Consider the following 23,198-nt stretch of genomic DNA (forward strand, 5'->3'; position numbering starts at 1 on the left):
ATATAAGAGAGTTTGGTGCACGTGTCTTGAATTCAAATTCAGTTTAGCGCCGCCCTGACCCCACATCGGGCCGCCGCTGCACGCATCCTAGAATCACGGGCGTTGAATGTCTCTTGACCACGCGCCAACATGACAGCAGTTATTAGTTCCCTGCGCAAGCAAATTGCAGCATGCGAAGCCACGCTACAGGAATTACGCCAACAGCTCGCCGAAGCTGAGCAAAACCAAAATCAGCCGTCCAAAGTTGTTCCTCAGAAACGGCCATTGGCCACAGACCCAACCAACCCATTGGATCATGATATGAACTTTGGTGTACCGGACGACTTTCGTTCAGAAGTTTTTGCTATCCTGGATCAGGGGGAAAAGAAAGCGAAGCATGCTGAGTCAGAAGAGACCCAGAAGTGGGAGCTAGAGAAGGACGAATACAAGAGGTATGGAAGACAGCTGATCATGCCCGAGATTGGGCTTCGGGGTAAGTACAAATATCAATAACTGATGCAAAAAGTCTCACATGCTGCAGGACAACTTCGCCTCAAAAGCGCGCGTGTACTTATTGTAGGTGTTGGCGGTCTCGGATGTCCAGCTGCCGCATACTTGGTCGGAGCGGGCGTTGGCACTGTAGGTTTGGTGGACGGCGACGTGGTTGAAGAATCCAATCTTCACCGCCAAATCCTGCACTCCACGGCAAGGGTTGGGATGACCAAGGTTGAAAGTGCAATGGTCGGATTAAAATCGTGCGTCCACCTACAAACTTAAACACACTTGTAAGCTTCATAAGATGCACAACTGACCGCCAATTAGGCTTAATCCTAATGTCAACTTGGTGCCACATATTTCTCGACTAAGTCCTGAGACTGCCATATCAACATTCAGTGGCTATGATCTGGTACTGGATTGCACTGATACTCCAGCGTCGCGCTACTTGATATCAGATGCGTGCGTCCTCTTGGGCAAACCGCTTGTTTCAGCGTCGGCCCTTCGTATTGATGGCCAGCTGATGGTCCTCAACAACCCACCATTACCGCCGGGTGATCTCAATGGAGGCCCTTGCTACCGTTGTGTTTTCCCAAAGCCCCCGCCGCCGGAATCTGTTGTATCCTGCGGTGACGGTGGGATCCTGGGACCAGTTGTTGGCGTCATGGGTGTTCTGCAAGCCTTGGAAGCTATCAAGGTTTTGACCCAGAAAACACCTTCTACAACACCAGCAGATCCACCAAGCCTGCTCATTTTCTCTGCCTACTCGAATCCTATGTTCCGCTCTATACGCCTGAGGAGTCGAAAGGCAAAATGTGCTTCTTGTTCAGCAAATGCGACAGTCACCAAACAAGCGCTAGAGTATGGAAGCTTGGATTATGTTCAATTTTGTGGCAGCGTACTTCCACCCAACAATCTGCTTTCCCCAGAGGAGCGCATATCCGCCCAAAATTACGCCAGACTACGCTCGGGGGTCAATCCTCATACAGGAACAGTGTCAAACAAGAATAGTCATATTCTCGTCGATGTACGAGAGAAGGTACAGTTTGAGTTGTGCCATATCGATGGCAGTATGAACGTCCCCTTTTCGACTGTGTCCAGTACGTCAGGCCGAGGCGCCAACAAAGGGCACAACGGGGGAGATTTTGAAGAAAATGACTGGGTCACACAGTTGAAGCAGTCTGAGCGGCCTATCTTTGTGATATGCAGACTGGGAAACGACTCTCAAGTAACTGTTAAGAAGATGAAAGAGCTTGGCCTTGATTTGGGAGGGAAGCGATATATTGGCGACATCAAGGGAGGTCTCCAGTCGTGGAGAAAAGACGTGGAGACGGATTTCCCAGACTACTAAATGAACCTTCCATTTCTATCTCTATGTTCTCTTCGATCAATAATAGCTTAATCAACCTTGTCGAGCTTCACCCTCCAACCACGCAACTCAACACTAACAACCTTCTCATGTTCCACATGAAATACAAAAGTATCAAGCGGCTCCCCAACATACCTCGCCGGATCCCCCAAGTTCCAACTCATACACTCAAGCCCACCCCACAGCTTCTTCACCGGCGTCTTTTGATCCAACAACATCCTCCAACTCTCCGCTTCTGTACCCAAAGAATCCGGATCAGTAGGATACAACCTCGGACTAAAATTGTCAATCCGAATTCCCTGCCCCGCAGCCAATGCCCGAAGAACAGGTACATTATTAACTGTCAGCGCATCAATCGAAAGGCCCGGGCCAGACGCAGCAGACAGGACAACAGTATCATTCGAGGTAGCAGACTTGTATGTCCCCGCATATTTCTTTGCAGCTTGCTCCCGAGCCAGTGCATCTGCATACGGCACTACCGCCGACACTAACGTGCCCAGCAGCTCAATCGACGAATATGACGTCTCGCCTCCCGCAGCGTTCACCGTGATCGCTACATCAAACTCTGGTATCAGCGCCACGTATGATCCGTATCCTGGCACGCCCCCAGCTTTCGTATACACATCTATTGCGCGCGGAAACTCCAGCGGTAGATCAGTGATGCGGAAGATTTCCCATGCCACACCGACGTATTGCTGCGTTGAGCGTAGGAAGGTTGTTGGTTGCATCCAGGCGCGGAGCTCGCTGGGACTCAGCAAGATGCCATTTTGTAGGGCGTGAAGGAGCTTGAGCATGTCTTTGGGCGTGGACCATAACCCGCCTGTGGGATTCAAGTTCGCAAAGTCGGCGACGAACCAACTTGCGTCTTCAGGGCGGCGAGGGAGTATAGCTGCGCCGTCATCTGTAGGTGCTTTGAATGTCGATTTCGTCATACCAGCGGGATCGAGGATGAGGGTTTGGATGACGGACTCGTAGCTTGTGTTGTGTGCTGTTTCGAGGGCGTGGCCGAGGAGTATGTAGCCGATATTGCTGTACATGGCGCGTGAATTGGGGGAGTGCGGTGCGTAGGTTGGGTTGTTGAACATATCGAGGACTTGTTGGCGTGTGCAGACGCGGCCGCCGGGTACGGGGTCGCAGCCGGGGAGGGTGTTGGTGATGTTGGGGAGGCCGAGGAGGGGGGCGTTGCGTCCGTATGCTAAGTCGCCTACATATCCCTAGAGAATTGTTTAGTAAAATGCCGTGTGGAGATGGAGTGGGACGTACAAATCTACCAAGGCCAGAGGTGTGGTCTGCCAGGGCTTTTAGTGTCACATCGCCGTATAGGTCCTCGCTCAACCCAGGGACGGACTTAGTGATGGGATCTTCGAGGCTGAGGACATCCTTGCTGAGCTCCAGCGCAAGAGCAGTGATGAACTTGGTGGCGCTGGCGATGCGAACTTGGGTTTCGAATAACGGCTGGTTCACTTGGCGACCAGGTGCTGAGTGTTGATGTTGGAAGATTGTGGTATTTCCAATCGAGACTTGTACTGCGAAAGATGTGTTTTGCAGAAAAGTGAAGTTCTGGAACACGGCCCTTGGGATTGTAAAATTTGAGGTACCAGTAGCTAGTGATGGGGGTGGGAGAATGGGGCCAGGTGGAGGGCACAAGGCGAGTGTTGTTGCTGTGAAGAGCGAGGCGGCAGTGACGAGATGGGAGAGCATAATGTAGCAAACTGCCAAGTAAAATACACAAGGCAGAATTGAATTGGGAACAGGCAACTGTTCAGGCCTGGGGCTGGAAAATATGGCAACAGAAATTCAAATGTGATACTGGTACGAGTCTTATACTACTCATAGCAAATGACTTTGGGGCTCAGCATTGAATGGCTGCCTCTCAGGAAGTACACTTCATGTCCTATTAGGCCGTGCTTACTTTGGCTTTGGGATAGATCTGCACGGTGCCTTCGCCCCAGAGGATTCGCATACCGTGTGGAGATAGAATCAAGCCCTACCAGGGGACTCTGTTGGTGGACTTGCCACTTTGTTCTTCGACGGGCAAACATAGGTATCACTGATAGGTGATCAAGTGTGAATCTTTCATCAAATAACAGATTCTTTGTCCAGCACAATACTCGCAGAATTTCTGTTTCCATTTGATTCCTATCAAGATTGCCTATGGTTTAGAATTTAGCCCCATGAAGATCTCTTGACGTGGCTGTGTACCTGCGGCCGCCTAACGTCTGTGTTGTGATCAGAGCTCGGCTGTGATTGGTCAGCTCGTACATTCTCATCGCGACTCGCGCCGGCATTTATATCAGAGCAAATGGTAACTTGTGATTTGCTTTGTTTCGTAAAAGATGACACTGCCCATGAAAGTGAAGATTTTTGGGCGACAGAGCCAAGCAAACAGTACATCACCAGCTCAGCGTTGGTGTGGATACCTTTTACCACAAGACACCCTATTTCACTGTGATATCAAAGAGTATGCTACAGGCTCATCACTTGATATATCCCTTTTTCAACAATATAAGGAATGCGAGTATTTGTCAATGTTCGTTGGTAAGTGATGTTTTGGCCAATAGGGTATGCACGAGAGGGCCCATCACTTAAATTCAGGCGTCTATATCACTTCCATTAAGACGGAGAAATCCGCACTAGCACCAAGCCCACATTTTCAAGGCACTCTGGGAATTCGCTTCAGATATTACGACTCCGCAGTGGCTGCGTCGGCAAACTGGAGGCCTGAGCTACGCAGCAAAGCCGTCCCAAAGAACAAAACACGGCGTGGCCGCCACTAAGCCCGCCACTTCTCGATACGAAGCCTTCCAACAATAAGAAATTAGTCCATGGTGAAAAGCCAAGAAGTGACATTGCGGGGTTCTGGTACATAAATTGTCATAGTTCGCACTGAGAGGCGGAGAGACGGGAAGTACACAATCAGATCACATTCGCGTCTGCGGCGCATGACGAGCCAATAAAATGTTGCAAGGATGATACTTACGATGGCGCTATTTTTCCCAGGCACCAGGACCGGATGTTAATCAGAAGATTGTACGGGGAAGCGGATCTCAAGAGGGGTTCTGGCACGGTCCGCGGAGGACATGCAAGTAATCTTAGCGCATACCCCCGGCCCACGCGTTTTCACAATACCCCCTTTACATACTGCGTGGCACTGGAATATTCCGAGGTATTTTGTGAAACAACCAGAATTAGACTGGTCACTATCAGGTTTTCGGTGACAGGTGGTCCCCACATGCGACAGTGGTACGTTTTCTTGGTCCTGACATCAAGAGTGGACGATCAAGTGAAGTCGAATTTGATTTCTGAGAGAAAGATGAAAAAAAGTATAGATATCTCGGTAGCAGCGAGAGTTTGACATAGAATCCGGCCCCATGGATTTAGGTCCTCGGACTACAGAAGCGATGGTGACACAGAGATATGCGAGATCGATCTTAGTCTACCAGAGGGCCATCCCTTGAGCAAACCACTCATCAACAAATAGAAACCCGACAACCACTGGAGCCGAAAAAGAAATCATGTAGCCATAACTCATACTCATCACCCGCGGAAGGAACGACATTGATAGGCTTTGTATCTTGGCGGGGGGTGCTCCAGTCCTAGAGTATACGGGTACATTACCCGTCAGAACCACACCACACCACGAGAGAGTGCTGACCCCAAGGTACACGGCAAATCCCTCACGCGCGACATGTAGTGCACAACATTCGTGTCCAGCTTCCAACGTATCCGGTGGCTAATTTGTTCACAAGGTCCTGAAAGTATGCACACCTATATTCCAAATGTGCAAACGAACCATCACAAACCGTCACTTCAAGCAGTTTGTGAAGTCACACGAATAGTCTAATCCGGCAACCCATATATTCAATATCCAAAGCATAAAACCGCAAAAAGCATCTAAGTGTAGTTAAATCCGCGGACAACCAAAGAGTCTTCAACACCCACCATCTTCCAAATGCCCCCCTCCCATCAGCCCTCCTCTTACGTACCGCGAGCCGAAGAGCATCAAAAAAGGCGGCCGACGAACCCCAATCGGACATCCCTTGCTGTGAATACACCATTGCCCCTGGCGTCGCCACAGGTATCCAATCACACATGAGCCCTGGTACTATCACTCTCAGCAGCACCACAAGCCCATCTATGCCATGATGTCTATATCAATACATATATGGGCGCCGCTGAGTATATTCTTCTGTTGCAAAGTGCTGGTTAGAATGCACAAACCACACCAGCAATGGACTTCAGCAGCATTCCAGCGGGCGTACCACCACCAGGCATCACACCTAACCTCTCGAACCCTGCGGACCGGCTGAAGACCGTGATTATTGCTTCAGCATTCATTCAAGTCATTACTTTTGTCTTTATCGCTATACGCGTCTACGTCAATGTCTGGATGCGGAAGGTCTGTCTTGAAGATGTCTTCTTGTACATCGCCTGGTGTGCCTTCGTTGCTCAGACGAGTCTGACAATACATGCGGGTACGACGGGTGTCATGCGGCATTTGTGGGATATGAACTTGGCTGTGTTGCTGGATGGGAGTTATCATTACAACAATACGGTCATTTGTTATACCATCAGCGGGGGGTTCGCAAAGGCTGCAGTGTTTCTGCAGCTCAAGAAGATCTTGACTACGCAGCTGCGTGGTGCGGTGTACTGGGTCATTATGGTCTCGCTGGTCGCGAACGCAATCGCATATACGGTGCTCCTCTTCCTCTACATCTTCAACTGCTGGCCGCTTGAGAAGATGCGCAACCCACTGCTTCCTGGGCACTGCTTGGACTGGCAGCCGTCGGTCATAGCCATTGGCGTCGTCAATCTTGTATCCGACATCGAGGCCCTGTGCGTGCCTATTTGGGCCATCTGGACACTAAGCCTAGAACTCAAGAGGAAGTTTCAGATTTTTGCCGTATTCGCTGTAGCCTTGCTAGCCGTGGCTATCGCCAGTCTTGGACTTTACTTCAGGGTGCTAACGGCACGTCGCTATGATTACACATGGCATCTCCCGCAGAGTGCGATAGTAAAGTGAGTACACGTGACATTCCTGTCCAATGCAAGGAAAGACTGACAAATTTTACGCAGTATGGCTGAGCTGGGAACCGTCATCGTTGTGGGCTGTTTTCCAGCACTTGCACGAATATTATGTCATGCTAAGCGTAAAGCTGCACCGCCTCCTCCTAGGTATTTCCATTCTGTGGTGCGGAATAAAGCAAAGCCAAGGAAGGACACGCTCAATGATAGCCACGACAGTGCGGGGCAGGAATCGAATTCGATCGTGATGCTTGAAACGTATGGGTATAACAACAGCATCGTCGATCACAGGGGGAGTGAGGTTTCATTTGGCGGTGAGAACGACGTGCATGCCATATCGAGCCCGATTGTGTCTATTGCCGACATGACGGTCTAGGCGGTGAAACGTTAGTCTACAAAACGGGGGGAAAGCAAATCCTGGCAAGGCAGAGTGTAAATACTGGAGTTGAAAGTTAAAAAAAAACAATTATCCGAAAGTATAACTTTATCGGCGGTCCCTAATGTTGTCCGGGGTGATCAAACATCAAGCAGGATCCTGTAAACAAATCAGGAAAACAATAGGAACGAACGAACCGCGCTTTCCTCTGGAGTGGAGTGATGAAGAGAGAAAATGTGAATCACTTACAGAAATGTGGCTGATTCACGCGGCCAGCAAGCTGAAGAGAAATGAGTGGGTAACAATGCAGATAGTCAGAGTCACAGCCACAGATCCACTGAAAAAGAAAGCATACTTTCAGCTTTCTTGACCGCTCTACCACCCGCTCAACGTAGCTAGATAGCAAGCACCATGATGTCAGCGGCGCTCTTTGTTTAGCTGGACCACTTACATGAGTGTGGTGTTTTTAAGCACAGCGCTAAACGCGGGCCAGATGCAGATAGCCAGGTGGGTGGGGACAAAAGGCTGCAGGAAACCGCTCTCGTGACTCTGCTCTCGTAGAATCGGAAAGAAAGTGCGATGTGGAAATTGCATTCTGCCATGGTGATCGGCGTATTTATGGATTCCAAGTCATGTGAACAACTATCTGCGCTACTTACAGCTATCACGACAGAAAAAGAAAAGAAAAGACTCACATCCTACAGATTAAAAAGATGATCTGCTGTAATAGAGATAGAGATAGAGACAGATTCTACATATGTTGACGCTACTTGTAATCGGCAAATACAGTGGTATCACGTGCCCGGTCCGAGTCTATCCATGGTCTTGGGAATTTTTCTGCCAATCAGCAATGAAACAACAAAGCCGAATATATGATAAAAGTGTACAGATTCAACGCCGTTGATATGCCCGTCCCATGTTGCCCGTTGATGAGATTCCAGAAAAAGTAAATAGCACAAGACGCCGCATTAGATCCTGACCAAATCGCTTATTTTCAAGTCAAACTGGGTGAGAGAAAAGAAATCGGCAGTGACTGAATGTGCGGCCTTTCAAAGGCTCAACTGCTGCCAGTGCTACTATGCATAGGCATTGCCGGTGTATGCATCACGCCGCTGCCACTTTGCAAGCTCGAGTTTGGACCTTGTTGCTTCTTCTTTTCCTTCTTTGCCCAACGCACTGTAGTTGATTAGCATGTAATTTTGTCGGTTGAAAGAGGTGTTTACTTACATCCACAAGCATTGCAGAGCGTCTTCGGTCCGTTTGGACCTTTTCGCCATTCGGGCGAATCCAGCGTTCCGCAGTCGGTACACACGTACTCGTCTGCAATCTTCAGTTTCTTCTTCTTTTCTGATGAGTTTCTGCCGTCGCGGTCTAGAGATATTTGTATGCCTGCATCACCGCGTATGAGGTTAGGACTAGCATCGCCTGTGCTTATACCCTGAGAGCGCTCGCCGTCCCTGTAGCGCAGACCGGTCAACATCTCGATTGTTTCGAGATGGTTCGCGCCCTCATACCGCGCCATCTTGTCGTTGATGCTGTCGGGCTTACTTGCAGCAAGGGCTTCATCAAGGTTTTGTCGCGTGAGGGCAGTGTTTGATACGACCGGTTTCGCCGGCGGCGGCATTTGTGCGTATGACGCGGCATCTGCTTGGCTCATGTTCTGGGTGACGTGCGACTCAGAGGGTGTCATGGAGGTTGTGGCGTTGTCGGCTTTTTTGGCCCAGTCGTCCTGCTCGTCCTGCTCTTCGCGCTTGAGCTCGGCTATGCGCTTCATGAGGCGCTCGTTTTCAATCTTGTGTTCGAGGAAGGAGTCGAGAAGGGCGGCGTTCTTGGTCGGGTAGGGGCGGGCCATCATGAAGAAACCGCGGCAGTTGATGGCGTTTGGCGGCGCGAACGTGTTTGTGTCGCTGCTGAGGTGCGGGTGGCCATGGGACTCGAAGATAATCCACGAGTCGTCGGTCTTGCGGAAGCGGTAGAAGAAGCGCAATGGGTTGCCTGAGGCGATGGATTCGTTGAACTCTTTGACGAAGATTCCAATGTCATCCGGGTGGATAAATTCGTTAATGAAGCGGCCCATGATATGCGAGGGCTCCCAGCCGGTCAACGACTTGCACGATGCGGAGACATAGAGGATTCTGCCGTCGGGGGTTAGAATGTGCAGCAGGTCGCGCAGCTCTTCCAGCACGCGCTGGGACCAGTTGCGGCGCTTTGTGAACTCGGTGAGGGTGCTGCCAGAGGGATTCATATTGGGAGCGCCAAAGCCCGTAGGCAGCGGGCCTGCGCCGGCGCCCGTCATTTGCATGTCGGTGGCCATGGTGTTGTTTGGTGGCACGGCCGACTGCTGCATTTGTGGGTCGGCAAAAGCGAAAGCGCTGCTCTGGCCGTCTGTGCCGTCAAGCGAAGACATGTCCAGGTCCATATGTTGCATTACATTGTCCATTGGCAGACCGCTGAGGTCCGGACGGTGAGGGTGCATCGGGATCCCAGCCATGGAGTTGAGGCCCATCTACAAGTCACCATCTTCAGAATTGCCCAGCCTAGTCAGCAAGTGGGGTCGCGCGTACCTCAGCACCACCGTTCGGGTATTGCGCCATGGCGGTGTCGCAGTACACCGCAGCGGCACTCAGCATGCGGTGTCGTACAGGCGGGCGGGATCACGGGGAGGTACAGGGCGTCTGCCCGGGCTGGCGATGGATGGAATATTTTTGGGGGGAGGTGGGAGGTTGGATGTCTGAGCATTCGGCGCCTGTCATGGCGGCCGCTGTCCTGTTCTCACCGGCAAGGCTGCGCTTAGGAGAACAATCACCGACGCCCGCAGCCACAATGCTTGCTTAGGCTGTCCCCAGCACAGACACGACGTCATCATTATTGTCACGTGACACCGCGTCGGGCTGGCCCACAAACTCCAGGCTGCCGTCACGTGTCGCTGCCAGCACGACGCGACAAGGTGCCCCTCCACTCCACCACAACCCCCCACAACCACCACGGCCATCACCACAGCCACCACTACGACTAGAGGCCAAAGGCAAGAGAGTGCAGCGCCCTCCGAGCGCTGTCACCGCCGCCACCGCCGCCACCGCCGCCACCGCCGCCATGTCCAAGATCGACCGTATGATGATCCAGGGCATCCGCTCCTTTGGCCCTGAAAAAGGAGAGACTATCGTCTTCACCGCGCCGCTGACCCTCATTGTCGGCTGGAACGGCTCCGGCAAGACAACCATCATTGAGTCGCTCAAATATGCCACCACCGGTGACCTCCCTACAAACAGCAAATCCGGCGGCGCCTTCATCCACGACCCCAAGCTGCGCAACGAAAAGGAACTCCTCGCCCAGGTCAAACTGTCCTTTCGCTCAACTTCCGGCGTGCGCATGGTCGCCACCCGCAATCTCCAGGTCACCGTCAAGAAGAACGCCCGCAGCCAAAAGACGCTCGAGGGTTCCCTACTCATGATCAAGGATGGCGAAAAGCACTCAATCTCGACCCGTGTCGCCGAACTCGACCAAATCATCCCCCAATACCTAGGCGTATCCAAGGCTATACTTGAGAATGTCATTTTCTGCCACCAGGAAGACAGCTTGTGGCCATTGGCAGACCCCACCACTCTCAAGAAGAAGTTTGACGAGATTTTCGAGGCGATGAAATACACAAAGGCCATTGACAACATCAAGATGATTCGGAAAGCGCGGAACGTCGACCTCGGCCAACTCAAGATCATCGAAGCCAATGCCAAAGAGGACAAGACGAGGGCAAAGAAGAGCGAGGACAGACAGGCTAAACTCTTTGACGAAATCGAGAAGCTGCGCGAAACGTACACAGAAGTGGATTCTAAATGCACCGAGGCCCAGCATAAAGCGAGCGACGCTTACAGCCACGCTGCGCGTTTCGAGCAGATCGTTGCTCAGTTACACGCTAAGCGTATGACACTCAGCATCAATCAGCAAAACGTGGCAGAGCTGCAAGACAGCCTCAAAGAGCTGGCCGAGTCAGATGAGGAGCTTCAGGATATGCTGGATCAGTACGAGGAGCGAGTCGCTACATACTCCACACAAGTTACAGAGTTTAAAGAGCAATACCTTGAACTGAAGGGTGATCTGGAAGACAAACGCGATGCGCTAGGAGTAAAGCAAAGCGAGATTGGAAAATACGAGGCACAGAAAGAGCAGCACGAGCAGCAGATTCAATACCGCGAGAATGCAATCAAGGAAGCAGCAAAGCGACATGCTATCCGAGGATTTGATTACGATATCACGGAGAAACACGTGGCCGACTTCCTGCAGATTTTGACCAAGATGTCTCGCGACCAGAACAAGGCTCTAGATCGAGTACGGGAAGAATCCCAGCGCGATTTGCGTGAGGCCCAAGAGATCCTCAACCAGTTGAACACACGTAAATCTGGACTCAGCCAGAGCAAAGAGTCAGCCCGTAGTCAGATAACGAATAACGATAAGCGCATTTCAGAGCTCCAAAAACTTATGAATCAGATCAGGGCGGACGAAGGCAGCGAGGCCATTCTTGAAGCCAAGAAACGAGATGTCGAGAAGCAGTTGCAAGATGCTACAGCTACAGCTACTTCAGAGCGGTTTGATGAACGCATATCAGAAGCCTCGAGTAACTTGCGCACATTGGAGGACCGCAAAGAACGCTTAACTGCTGAATTTGGTGACGCATCGAAGCAAGCGCGGGAATCTGCCTCTATCGACGTGAAGCGGGAGGAGCTGCAGAACCAGCAACATAGCTTGGCAACTATGAAGAAAGTTCATGACAAACGCATCTCCCAGCTCGTTGATTCAGACTGGGATCCATCTACCTTGGAGACAACCTACCAGCAGGTGCTTTCCGAAAAGGCGGAGAAAGCGAAGGAGGCTGCATCTCGTCGTGATATTGCGCAATCGAAGCTGGATCAGGTCACCTTCCAATTATCCAGCTTGGAATCGCAAGTGAAACAGAAGCGCGCTGAGCTTCAAAAATACGAAACCTCGGTCCAAAAATGTATACAAAAGGACGACATTTCCGATTTCGACGAGACTCTGCAACAACTTGAGGAGGAATACGAAGCCGTCTCCTCAGACAAGGCCAAATTTGAGGCACAGATTGACTATATGGGCAAGTGCTTAGAGTACGCCGAGCAGCACAATATCTGTCGGCTCTGCAAAAGGACTCTTCACGATGATCACGAGGAAGATTTCACTACAGCTGGTTTCATAAAAGGGTTGAAGGACATCATTGCCAGAGCGAAGAAGAACATGGATGCAGACAATGCGGACGAAATCTTCACTGAGCTGGAGGCGGCTCGCAGCGCCAAACCTAGTTATGAACTGGCGAGTAGACTTCGTAACACTGAACTTCCCACGATGCAGGCGAACCTTGCTAAGCTAGCATCGGAGCGAGAGACTCTCAACAAGCAACTTGAAGACCAGGACGCTGTGGTTTATGAGTTGGATGCCGCCAAACAAGAAGTCGAGTCTTTGACGAAAGAGGTACAAACCATTGTTGGATACTACACCAGGGTACGGGAGCTTGAGGCTGAAATCAAGGAGCTGGCACAAAAGCAAAAGTCTGCCGGGCTGTCGCGGGGAATCGATGCCATCCAGACCGACCTAAAGCGGGTTTCTGACGATAGCCGCGACATCAGGAACGCACTTGACCAGCTTACTGCGGCCAGAGACAAGTCACGCAGCAACATCAACGCACTTGAGTTGAGTGTACGTGATATTAGCGCCGAGCTGAATAGTGCACAATCCAAGCTGAAGGAGAAGCGCGCTCTCTCTGATCGGGTTGATGAGTTGAAGAAGGAAAACAACAAGCAAAGAGAGGCCATGCGCGGCTTTGATCAGGATATTGAACACATTGATCCTGAAATCGAGCAAGCGCAATACAAGTACGATGATGTTAACCGTCGTGGCAATGAGCGTGTCCAACGAGCTCACGACGAAGCTTCAAGGTTGTCGGACAGTCTTCGCCAACTCAACCAGGCGAGCGAAGAGATCATTGCTTACATCGAACGTGGCGGTCCGCAGCAACTTGCTCAGACTCACCGAGAGATTGAGAATCTTCAAGGCGAGATTGCTCGCATAGAGGCAAACATGACCGATACGACTCGAAAGATTAAGAAGATTGAAGACACGATACGCGATACAGAGACAAGCAAACGCTCCATCAGCGACAACCTTCGCTATCGAAAAGCGAAGCGCTCCCTTCAGGGCTTGGAATCGGAGATTCGACAGCTTGAGGAGCAGGGTGCTGAGCGCGATAAAGAGCATTACGAGCGTGAAGCCGAGCACTGGGATCTACAGTACCGTCAACTGAATATTGAGAAAACAGGCGTTGAACGGGATATGAAGAATAAAGACGACCAACTAACTGAGCTCATGGATGAGTACAAGGACCTCTACAAAGATTCCGCGCAGCAATATCGTGAGGCACACATCAAGGTCGAAACTACCAAGGCTGCCATTGAAGACTTGGGTCGTTATGCTGGCGCTCTAGATAAGGCCATTATGAAGTACCACACGCTCAAGATGGAGGAAATCAACCGTATCCTCGCTGAACTGTGGCGGAATGCATACCAGGGTACAGACGTGGATACGATCCGCATTGCATCTGACGGTGATGGTAAAGGCAATCGGACATACAACTACCGTGTTGTAATGGTCAAGCAAGATACCGAGATGGACATGCGGGGTCGTTGTTCTGCAGGCCAGAAGGTCCTCGCTTCAATTGTCATTCGTCTCGCACTTGCTGAATGTTTCGGTACAAACTGCGGTCTTATCGCGCTCGATGAACCCACTACCAATCTTGATCAGCAGAACATCAAGGGACTTGCAGAGTCGCTATCCCAGATCATTCAGAGTCGCAGGAGGCAGGCCAACTTCCAGTTGCTGGTCATTACGCACGATGAGCAGTTCTTGCGTGAGATGAACTGCGCTGATTACACTGATGTGTATTGGCGTGTGGGACGAGATGCGAATCAGGAAAGCTACATTGAGCGCCAGAATATTGCTGAGGTAAGTACATTTATTTTGTCTAATGCTTGCGTACAGCAGCACATCCAATCATCAGATGATGGCCGGATGTAAATGCATCAATCATGTTCTGACATAATTACAGGTTACTTAATCCGAAGGTCTATTATGAGCGTTGCGAAATCGATGCGGCGTCTTATGGTGAAGGCGCATCATTGACAATGTAGCATTTTGTGTTTATCGGCGTTATCCATGGGTATCACAGCGACGGAGTTGGCACCATACCTGGGACAAAAGTGGGCATTTCACTGTTATTAGGTCATTTCTATGTGATGTTTACGCCGTTCATCTTGACTGGTTTCAAGTTCACAAAGTAGAGAGTCGATTGTTCCGGTTGAAAGTGAACAAAATTATTGTATTCTGTCATTTCATCTCGCGTATTACACTATGCAATGATGCATAATACAGCAGCGCCTACATTGTGGATTCCCTTGGTACGTTTGCAGAACCTAGCGTGAGGATGCTAGATGGGAGCTAGGGAATTCACAGAGCTTGTTGGCACGGAAGAAGAGGTGACATGTGAACATTTCGTAAATTGATCTAATTGCATTTCCTTTCTACATCTATTGCAGATTTACAAACAGCCCGCCATCAACCAACAGTTGGGCCCCATTAACATAGGAACTCAAGTCACTGCCCAAGAAGACGGCTGGACCAGCAAGGTCACTGGGCACGCCTGTACGGCCCAGAGGTATCCTGCCCTCCATGTACTTTCTTTTCGTCTCATCCTCCAGATCCTTCTCATTCAGCTGTGTCTTGATAGTGCCAGGCAGCAGAGCATTACACCTAATGTTGTGTTTTCCTAGCGCACATGCCGATGACTGGATCAACGAGAGCACACCAGCTTTCGTAGGTGTGTAGTGGCCCTGGTACGCGCCCCCGACCAGTGCACTAATGGACGAGATACCGATTATGGAACCACCTGGGGGTGACTGGGTCGAGAGTTGCTTTGCGCCGGCTTGGATGGTATGGAATGCGCCTGTGAGGTTGGTGTTTAGGGTCGAGGTCCAGAGATCTTCCGAGATACTACGAGATAATATGTTAGCTTTCCATCACTTTGCTTCGCACACTAAATACGTTTTGGATACATACTCTAGAAACTCCTTGAACTCGCAGATACCCGCGTTGCTTATAACTACATCCAAGCGTCCCCATCGCTCCACCACCGCTGTCACCATTTTCTTGCCCGTCTCCGGGTTTCCGACATCGCCGGGTACTTGGACGAGTCGCTTTTCTACGTCTTCTTTGCTCACATCAAGGATGTGGGAGGCTTCATCGACCAGAGACTGGTACTGCGAGGAGGACTTGTCGTCTCCCAAGTGGTTCACTGCGACGTTTGCGCCGTGCTGCAAGTATCCGAGGACAATGGCGCGGCCAATACCCGTCACGCCGCCGGTAATCATCATGGATTTACCGGTTAGCAGCTTCGGCGTCTGCACCACTGGGGGCGTCCATAGACTGTTCTTGCGTGCGTGCGACATGATCACGTATGTAAATGCGGGAGTGTGTGGTTAACAGAGAGGGTAGTCGTGGTAGACAGCGGGGTACGTGAGATATAATTCAAGGGAGGGAGAGTTGCAGAAAGGTATATAGGCTATAGATTTTTCTTACACCGCAAGCGGCAGATTAATTGAGATCATGACGGCCCGTTCAAGAGGCCACGAGATACATATGCTGCGCTGCTGCGCTAAATGGCCACGATAATAGGTCCGAGGAGGTGAAGTAGTGCCGTCGGTGTATTCCATGCCGAGGCGGGTTCTTGGCAAACTGCGCAACGGACGCGAAACGCCTGCCATAGTTTGCCGTCATAGTTTGGTCGGCCGTGTCGCAGACCTGCACCAATGGTTTATTCTTGGGATGACAAAGAGGCTGTGTGCTATCGCCTCTATGTCGAGGAGCGCAAGAGTCTGGAGGAAGTCATAGCATATTGGGAGGTTCGGGGGTTTACTCCTAGGTATGTGGGATTGTTGCGCCTTTGCGTGTCCAGGTCGCCGTACCTCTTGCAGCTGTCATTGAGCTCTCTTTAACCTATCTTTGAACAAGGCAATACTGACTGTGTTTCTGCAGTAAGCGGGCGTTTCAAACGCAGTTCAAGGTGCGTCGCCAGTAATCAGTCTCTTTCCACCACGATTGACTCAATGGCAGCGATGGGACTTTCCGAGCAAGCAAAATCCGGCGCACAAAAACCCCGCTCTCGTCGCACGGCTCCAGCAACTATGGGAACAGAATTGTACTCAGAAGGAGATGATGGATATTCTGCAGGCTGAGGGCTTCGATATCAACGACCGCGAACTGCTTCGTCTGCGGCTCAGACTCAAGCTTTTGCTCAGAGAGCGCGTCTCCAAGCCGAAAAAGGCACCGACGACCGATGGGCGAATACAGAAGAAGGCAAAGAAAAAGGCACCCAAGGTTATACCTGGTAAAGGCCTCATAAATCAGCTTGGAAACACGATACTAGCAGAAGAGACATCAAGCGAGGATGAGAGTGGGGAAGAGGAGCAGGCCGACGATGGGTCTGCGGAACAGTCGGAAGAAGCGCGACCTATAATCCCTGAACCCGACACTGTTGGCTTGAGCCCAGAGGAGGTGCTTAGGAAACAATTACGACAGCAACAACTGCAGGCCGAGAGTGACGAGAAATGGCGTACGCGGAAACGACGAAGACGAACCCGCGGTTGGGCAGGGCTGCCTGCAGATGCGCCTGGGGAGCCTCCTCGATTCCCGTCTGAGACGACGATTGATGAAGCGAAGGCGTACCTTTGTCTTGACAACAACATGTACCGCGAGCTACGAGAGCGTTTTCTCGATATCTGCAAGGCTGAGGAGGTTGTCAAGAAGACGATTGCTGGCCCTGAGAAGTGGGCGCAGATTGTACAGCAGCTTATCAAGGAAAATGCACATTTGACAGAGGTCTTCCAGCAGGAACCTGAAGTGCTACAGAATTACGATGCATTATTTCGACCAAAAGGCCAGCGGGCCTTGTCGCTAGATGTCATTTGCATGGATGTCACGAAGCGCCTACGAACCTTGAATACACGGATGAGCCTCGCCGACGCGAAGAACATTCTTGGTCTCAACCCCGAGCAAACGAGACGCGTACGAAGTGCCTTTGCCGAGAAACTGAGAACAGCTCATTTTACGAACAAACTCGAGGCGGGTGAAGCACAGTGGACAGAACTGAAGCAGGCCTGGGTCAACGAGTCTGAGCACCTAGTAAAGGCACTCTCGCAAGGCGAAAACGATCCAGACTATGCGCGGAAACTAAGAGCGCTCGAAGTTCTGGCTCGAGACGTCACGAAGAGACAACAACAGGAGAACGCAGCTAAAGATCCAAACAAAAAGCGCCAGGTCCACCAAGGACCAGGCCCAGGACCTGCACCACCTGTTGTCGCTACTCACTTGACAACACTGAGCACCAAAGAGCGCCCACATGCAAACATGACCCGCGAAGAACCACCACAACCATCCTACCCGACCGCTTCAGACCTCCAAATCGACCCCTCCCTCCTCCTAGCCGCCAGCGACGCCTCCATCCTCCCTACCCCAGACTACCCACCCCAACCACGCTACCAACCCCCTCAATACCAACCCGCCTCCCACTACCAACACACATACTACCCCCCCTCAACCAACACCAGCACCAGCACCACATCCTCCTCTTCCTCCTTCACCCCTCTCCCAGTCTACTTCCGCCTCCACCCCCACTCCTCAACCCCCTTTCCAGCAAAAACCCTCTGGCTCTCCATCCTCCACTCCCCTTCTCTATCCGAACTCCACACCCTGGCTACCCGCGAGCACCCGGGTACCGAAGTCCGGAAACTAGAAGGTCTGATAGCGTATAAGGGGGGTGCGGAGGGGAGAGAAGTCGGCGTGCAGATTACGGATGATGGCGAGCTGGGGGCTTATCTGGGCGTTGTGAGGGGGGAGAAGGAGGGGAAGGTGGGGAAGGTGGTGTTTGGGGTGTTGCTTGGGGAGTTTGTGAGGTGGGGGATTTGTGGAGGGGGAGAAAGGGGGAAAAGTTAGTGCTTTTGAATAGTTGTATACCCTCCCGGAAATTATGCATTTTAGGGCTTTTTTTTGCTTTACATACCTTTTATGTTGTTGTTGTTTTTTTTGCCACACAGATGGGATTGTATGAAGCCCATAGTTTAAGTTTTCTGGGACTCGATAAATTCAGTCTTGATCACATGGGTGATGCTGAGGTATATATTTGAGCTTGTTATAGGTTTGCGTAGGTAGGTAGGTAGGTAGGTAGGTAGGTATATTGACGACTGCTACCGAGGCTGATGATTTGCGGAATTCATGTTACGTAGGTCAAGGAAAAAGTGCGATACCGAAGCCCATCGTTGGGGGACTCCTGGGTTTGATTTGGGTTCCGCGGGAATAAATTGGGTATGTAGGTAGTTTGTCTTGGTGACATGGCGATGTAAGAGCGTATAGAGAGAGAGAGAGAGAGAGTTGGGTTTGGGTGCCGGAGTGAAGGGATAGGAGTACGTTGGTGATGTGTAGTCGATCGGTCTTGTGATCTTTATTTAGATTCTCTTCCTTCTTGATATTTTTTCCCTTCGTGGATGACGGGTTATGAAGTTGTGGAAGCAAGGGGGGTCGTTGGGGGGATAAAGTGCGTGTGTAGGTCTCCTTTTGGGGTGGGATCGTTTATAGGTTTATGTGCCACCACTTTGCAATGTAGAGAACACAGAGTTAAATATAAAATCGTTAAGCTACGAAAATGACGATGCCATGTGCAATATAAAGCTCATTTTGGGTGATGAAGAAAGAGTAGGAAATCAGGTCATGTCACGTCACTTTCGCCATCTCCCCTCCCCCCTCCTTCTTCCCCGCTTCCTTCCTTCCTTCCTTCGACCTCCGGACCCAATTCAGTCGAGTCCAGGTTCACACATCCAAAGCATACGCTGCACATCCGGCCCCCCACCACACACTCTCCTTCTCCTCCTCGCTCAGCCCCTTGGCCTCCAAGCACCCCTGCACCACTTCCCTCCACAACGACCAATTCCCTGATTCGCCGTTTGGCCCACCGACGTTGCATACGGGCCAATCGCTGCCGAACAGAATCCTGCGGGCGCCAAAGGACTGGAATACGTGGTTGAAAAAGGGGGAGAGAGTTTTGACGAGAGTGAGGAGGTCAGAGGGGGTGCTGGGGGTGTCTATGAATTCGTTGAGAGCACCGGAGAATTTCATTGATACACAGGGGTCAGAAGAGAGGGAAGAGATGGAGGAGAGCCAGATGGGGGATGGGATGGGGGCAGAAGGGGAGAGGGGGTGTTTTGCGAGGTGATCTGGTTCGGTGTTAGTTTGGGATTTTCCAAGTCTTGATTGTATTTGATGGAAAAATATTTTCAGATAGGAGAATTGAGGGGGAAAAAGAGTGATACTTACTCAACACGAACCTCACCCCTTTTCCTTCTTCAACACCTTCTTTCTTTTCTTCCTGTCTTACCCTCGCAATCAACTTGCCAACCGCTTCCATGGGTCCAGTCCCATCTCGATTGATATCAACCCCGACATCAAAGGCCCAGCCCTTACCACTGTTTCCGCGTCTCAGAACACTCAGATTATTAACCCACGATTCTTCATTCTCTTGCAACATGCGTTGCACAACGCCATCACCCTTTCCCTGGAGCAAATACCTAAATCCTACAACTTTGCTCCACAACTTGGGTCCAGCGGTTTGCTCCGCTAGTTCAAGGTAGATGCGGAACAAAACAGGTGACAAGTGCAAGGGACCATATACTACGCATCCGAGCATTTTATCTGCTTCCTGCGGGGTAAATCCATCACCGTCATCTGGTTTCGCTTCTGCAATCCGTCGGAGAAATTTTATTTCTTCTAGTGGTTGTGCGGCCCATTGTGAGAGTTTCTGCTTCGCCTCTTCAATTTCTTTTTCACTAGATGGAGAAGAGGAAATGTCGCTAGGAATAGGTGATGGAAGGTAGCGGTCTGTTTCTACATATATGAACCCGGTGGGGGGTGGTGACGAGGCTATGGACAGGTAGTCTGATATTCCGTGGCGCTTGGCGAGAGGGTTGTTGGGTGTCATCCAGCCATGTTCAGAAGATGACGTTGCTGTCGAGGGCCAGAGATGGATGTGCGAATCCAGGATGCGCTGGTGAGGCTGTGACATGATTCAGTTGATTGGTTGGAAGTCGGCTAGTAGTGTGTGTTAATGAAGCGTTGTTGCTGATGTGTGATGCTAGAGGTGGCGTGCAGAAGAAGATGCAGACTTGTTTGCAGTAGCTGCTGAGTACAATATGAAGAAAGGTGCCACCAGCGCTTAGAGGGTCTCAAATAGCTGTCTTGCTATCGCTGCTGCTATGCCACTGAGTCGTTACCTAGATGCTCTCCGCATTTGGCGGGGTAATGAGGCTCCGAGGAGGACGGGCCCGGTACCCACATCATAGGCTCAACTGAGCAGTCAAGACATATAAAGTACACCAATACATTAGCATATCACCCTATCATGCTGTGAATTGTTCCATGTGAACAGAAAGCTGGTAAAAGACGTGATTGACTACACTTGCCAAGGCTTCGTAGCCCAGGGGCTGTAGCTCCTAACCGTCTCGAGTAAACAATTCGACCAACTACCGTTCAATGGTAGAGTGCATGAGAGCGTAGACTGTTAGGATTTCTAAATAATCAGTACTCCATGTATATGTAGATATCCAGTCTGAAAACATTGGCCGGGGATACCTTTCCTTCACTGACAGGGGCGCGATAGGACATCGTCGATTCAAGTCTTAGCGATGCAAATGCAAATACACTAGCTGCATGTCATGCATATGGATTAATCGGGGGTCCACGAGCAGCAGTCTAGGTGTATAGCATCTGCGAGGCCTGCATCTAGGCCTCACAGTTCTAAAAAAGGGCGCAACCCATAGCAATGTGTCAGGCCAACGAGGGCACGACGGAGATACTTCTTGCATGTCTCTACACGCACGCCGGCCGGCAAAGTATTGACGTGGGTTGAAAAGGCAATTGCTCCCGACCAGGGCAAGCGACAGGCGCTTACTTGTCCCGTGTCTGCCAGCCACATGTGGAGGACAAGTGTTCAACTGCAGGCCCGTGAAAGCTGACAAAAAATGTGGGGTAGCTGGAAACAACCGTCGTCCACAAACGAGGTCAGTTGAAACCGTAGTATAGTTCCGCTTGCGAAGATGAAACCGGGTTGCGTTGAAGCTTGGCAAGTTTTTTTCCCTGCGTTACTTGACGTGCTTTTGGAGGGAAAAAAAACTGCATCGCTATTGTCAAGTATTTCCCGAAGTCAAAGTGGGAAAAGTGGAAGCGAAGGAGGGGTAAGCGGAGGAAAGAGGACCGGAGAAGGGCCGAACGTGGCTCGCGCAGCTCAACAAACAAACCTGTCTTTCGTGCGTAAGACGTGGGTGAGGCTCTGCACTATCTCATGCATTTAAAATGTATGTGGCGTCGCATGTGATGGGCGCGGCGTGTGGACGGCCTATGCCGAGGGGCAGGCATCGGCATGTCGCAGCATGTACCAAGTAGGAAGGGAAAAAAGCCGTCGGCCCTGTAACCATGAAGCTGTGACACTGTAGTGGCTCAACGTGTCCAACACTCCCGATCCGCGCCTCTAGTAACTCCACCAGTGGGCGGAAGATGCTTTTCGGTATTCCCAAAAGAGAGGGTCTGAAAGTGGGTCACCCTTGTTGGGTCGCGAGTGTCACCTCAGAATTGTGAGCAAAAGTTGGCACGGGCAGAGATTTGCTGAGCACTAGATGATTCCGTATCCACACCCGTTTGCCCATCATCCGTCAGCACCCGTTAGTGGACGTGGCTAAAGGATACGTACCGCGTCTTATCAGGCAATGCAAGTATGTTATAGTATGTATGCGTCAAAGGTGCCGTGGTGCTGAGATGGACTACACGAAACATCAAACGCTGACTCGTGCGGGATAGAACGCCTAAATTCGACTGAGACGGAGAGGCTATCCGGCAGTTTTAACATGAGAAAGAAAAGGGTGGGGTTGAAAAGTCTGGACGCAGCGAGTGTAGCCGTGATTGTGGAGAAGACAGGCAAGACCCTTGATCCAGACAGACGTCGAGTCAGCGACGGGCTCAGTCGCCCTGCACGACATTTTAGCGCGTTTATTACTGTGGAGTAGTAATACGCGCTGTGGCTCGCTCGGGCCAAAGGGCCGCCCGTCAGCGCGCTGCTCAAGAGGGTAGGTTTCCTGGTCAATGAGATGGAGATGCGGCTGAGGGTCAAGTGTGGCTTTAGTGGCGCGCAGCGTTGACGTGCAGCTGCAGGGGGATGATAGTTTTGCGTCGTGGTTGTGTGGGGACGCAAATGAAGGTTTACTGTAAGAGCGTTGTCGGACGTCGTCATCTTGCGAAGATCGACGAACCATGGAAAAGGCAATTCTTAGGGATGTTTTAGCGCACCCTGGATCGGCCAGGATCGGACCCATCGCTATTGTACCGAGGCCATAGATGCTAGTAGGGGTGTCCGCAGAAGTACACTTTCGTACGGCGCTACTCGACGCGCAAGCAGTGGAGTTGGCGCCGCAAAGAGACAACAATGACGATATGATTCCCGGGCACGACAGTGAGTTATGCAGGTGCGTTCCTGGAATGACTAGATGTAGACTTGGCACGTGATCCGGGTAGATATTGCGAATGCCATGTCACACCCTTTGAGCATGCAGGCCGTAGAAGTTTCGCCGCAAGATCTCCCGCAGTCGCCTGTGGCCAGCCATCGTCGGTTTGCATCTATCCATTCTGACATGGGACCAGTTCCAGGTCGTGCTTGCACTTGTAGCTCGATCTCGGTTCAGGACCGGCTCGGCACGAGCACTACTACGTTTGACACGTCCGCTTCGTGACGTCGATGGACCCCCAAGATGCAATATCTACTACGTGTGTAAGTACATCCATGCACGGCGCCGGAGAAAATTTGTT

General features: G+C 51.1%; 8 protein-coding genes across 8 annotated transcripts; 4 read left to right on the top strand and 4 right to left on the bottom strand.

The window, feature by feature from the left end:
• Positions 1 to 129: 129 nt before the first annotated feature.
• COCVIDRAFT_19105 (hypothetical protein) lies at positions 130 to 1,825 on the top strand (the record flags this gene model as incomplete). Its single annotated transcript, XM_014697418.1, has 3 exons — positions 130 to 472; positions 521 to 734; positions 802 to 1,825. The coding sequence occupies 3 exons, from the start codon at positions 130 to 132 to the stop codon at positions 1,823 to 1,825; spliced, it is 1,581 nt and encodes a 526-aa protein (XP_014552904.1).
• A 47-nt stretch (positions 1,826 to 1,872) lies between these two features.
• COCVIDRAFT_109031 (hypothetical protein) lies at positions 1,873 to 3,544 on the bottom strand (the record flags this gene model as incomplete). Its single annotated transcript, XM_014697449.1, has 2 exons — positions 1,873 to 3,057; positions 3,107 to 3,544. 2 exons carry the CDS (start codon positions 3,542 to 3,544, stop codon positions 1,873 to 1,875), a joined length of 1,623 nt encoding a protein of 540 aa, XP_014552935.1.
• A 2,530-nt stretch (positions 3,545 to 6,074) lies between these two features.
• On the top strand, positions 6,075 to 7,244 carry COCVIDRAFT_109001 (hypothetical protein; the record flags this gene model as incomplete). The annotated part of the gene is made up of 2 exons (XM_014697450.1): positions 6,075 to 6,862; positions 6,920 to 7,244. 2 exons carry the CDS (start codon positions 6,075 to 6,077, stop codon positions 7,242 to 7,244), a joined length of 1,113 nt encoding a protein of 370 aa, XP_014552936.1.
• Positions 7,245 to 8,301: 1,057 nt separating this feature from the next.
• On the bottom strand, positions 8,302 to 9,720 carry COCVIDRAFT_109026 (hypothetical protein; the record flags this gene model as incomplete). The annotated part of the gene is made up of 2 exons (XM_014697451.1): positions 8,302 to 8,420; positions 8,472 to 9,720. The coding sequence occupies 2 exons, from the start codon at positions 9,718 to 9,720 to the stop codon at positions 8,302 to 8,304; spliced, it is 1,368 nt and encodes a 455-aa protein (XP_014552937.1).
• A 617-nt stretch (positions 9,721 to 10,337) lies between these two features.
• Positions 10,338 to 14,361, top strand: COCVIDRAFT_29790 (hypothetical protein; the record flags this gene model as incomplete). The annotated part of the gene is made up of 2 exons (XM_014697452.1): positions 10,338 to 14,249; positions 14,353 to 14,361. The coding sequence occupies 2 exons, from the start codon at positions 10,338 to 10,340 to the stop codon at positions 14,359 to 14,361; spliced, it is 3,921 nt and encodes a 1,306-aa protein (XP_014552938.1).
• A 469-nt stretch (positions 14,362 to 14,830) lies between these two features.
• COCVIDRAFT_19110 (hypothetical protein) lies at positions 14,831 to 15,748 on the bottom strand (the record flags this gene model as incomplete). The annotated part of the gene is made up of 2 exons (XM_014697419.1): positions 14,831 to 15,293; positions 15,360 to 15,748. The coding sequence occupies 2 exons, from the start codon at positions 15,746 to 15,748 to the stop codon at positions 14,831 to 14,833; spliced, it is 852 nt and encodes a 283-aa protein (XP_014552905.1).
• A 360-nt stretch (positions 15,749 to 16,108) lies between these two features.
• COCVIDRAFT_29792 (hypothetical protein) lies at positions 16,109 to 18,290 on the top strand (the record flags this gene model as incomplete). The annotated part of the gene is made up of 3 exons (XM_014697453.1): positions 16,109 to 16,221; positions 16,335 to 16,362; positions 16,413 to 18,290. The coding sequence occupies 3 exons, from the start codon at positions 16,109 to 16,111 to the stop codon at positions 18,288 to 18,290; spliced, it is 2,019 nt and encodes a 672-aa protein (XP_014552939.1).
• Positions 18,291 to 19,160: 870 nt separating this feature from the next.
• Positions 19,161 to 20,409, bottom strand: COCVIDRAFT_108986 (hypothetical protein; the record flags this gene model as incomplete). Its single annotated transcript, XM_014697454.1, has 2 exons — positions 19,161 to 19,564; positions 19,665 to 20,409. The coding sequence occupies 2 exons, from the start codon at positions 20,407 to 20,409 to the stop codon at positions 19,161 to 19,163; spliced, it is 1,149 nt and encodes a 382-aa protein (XP_014552940.1).
• Between the last annotated feature and the right edge of the window lie 2,789 nt (positions 20,410 to 23,198).

This window comes from Bipolaris victoriae, assembly GCF_000527765.1.
Source record: "Bipolaris victoriae FI3 unplaced genomic scaffold scaffold_98, whole genome shotgun sequence".
NCBI lineage: Eukaryota > Fungi > Ascomycota > Dothideomycetes > Pleosporales > Pleosporaceae > Bipolaris > Bipolaris victoriae.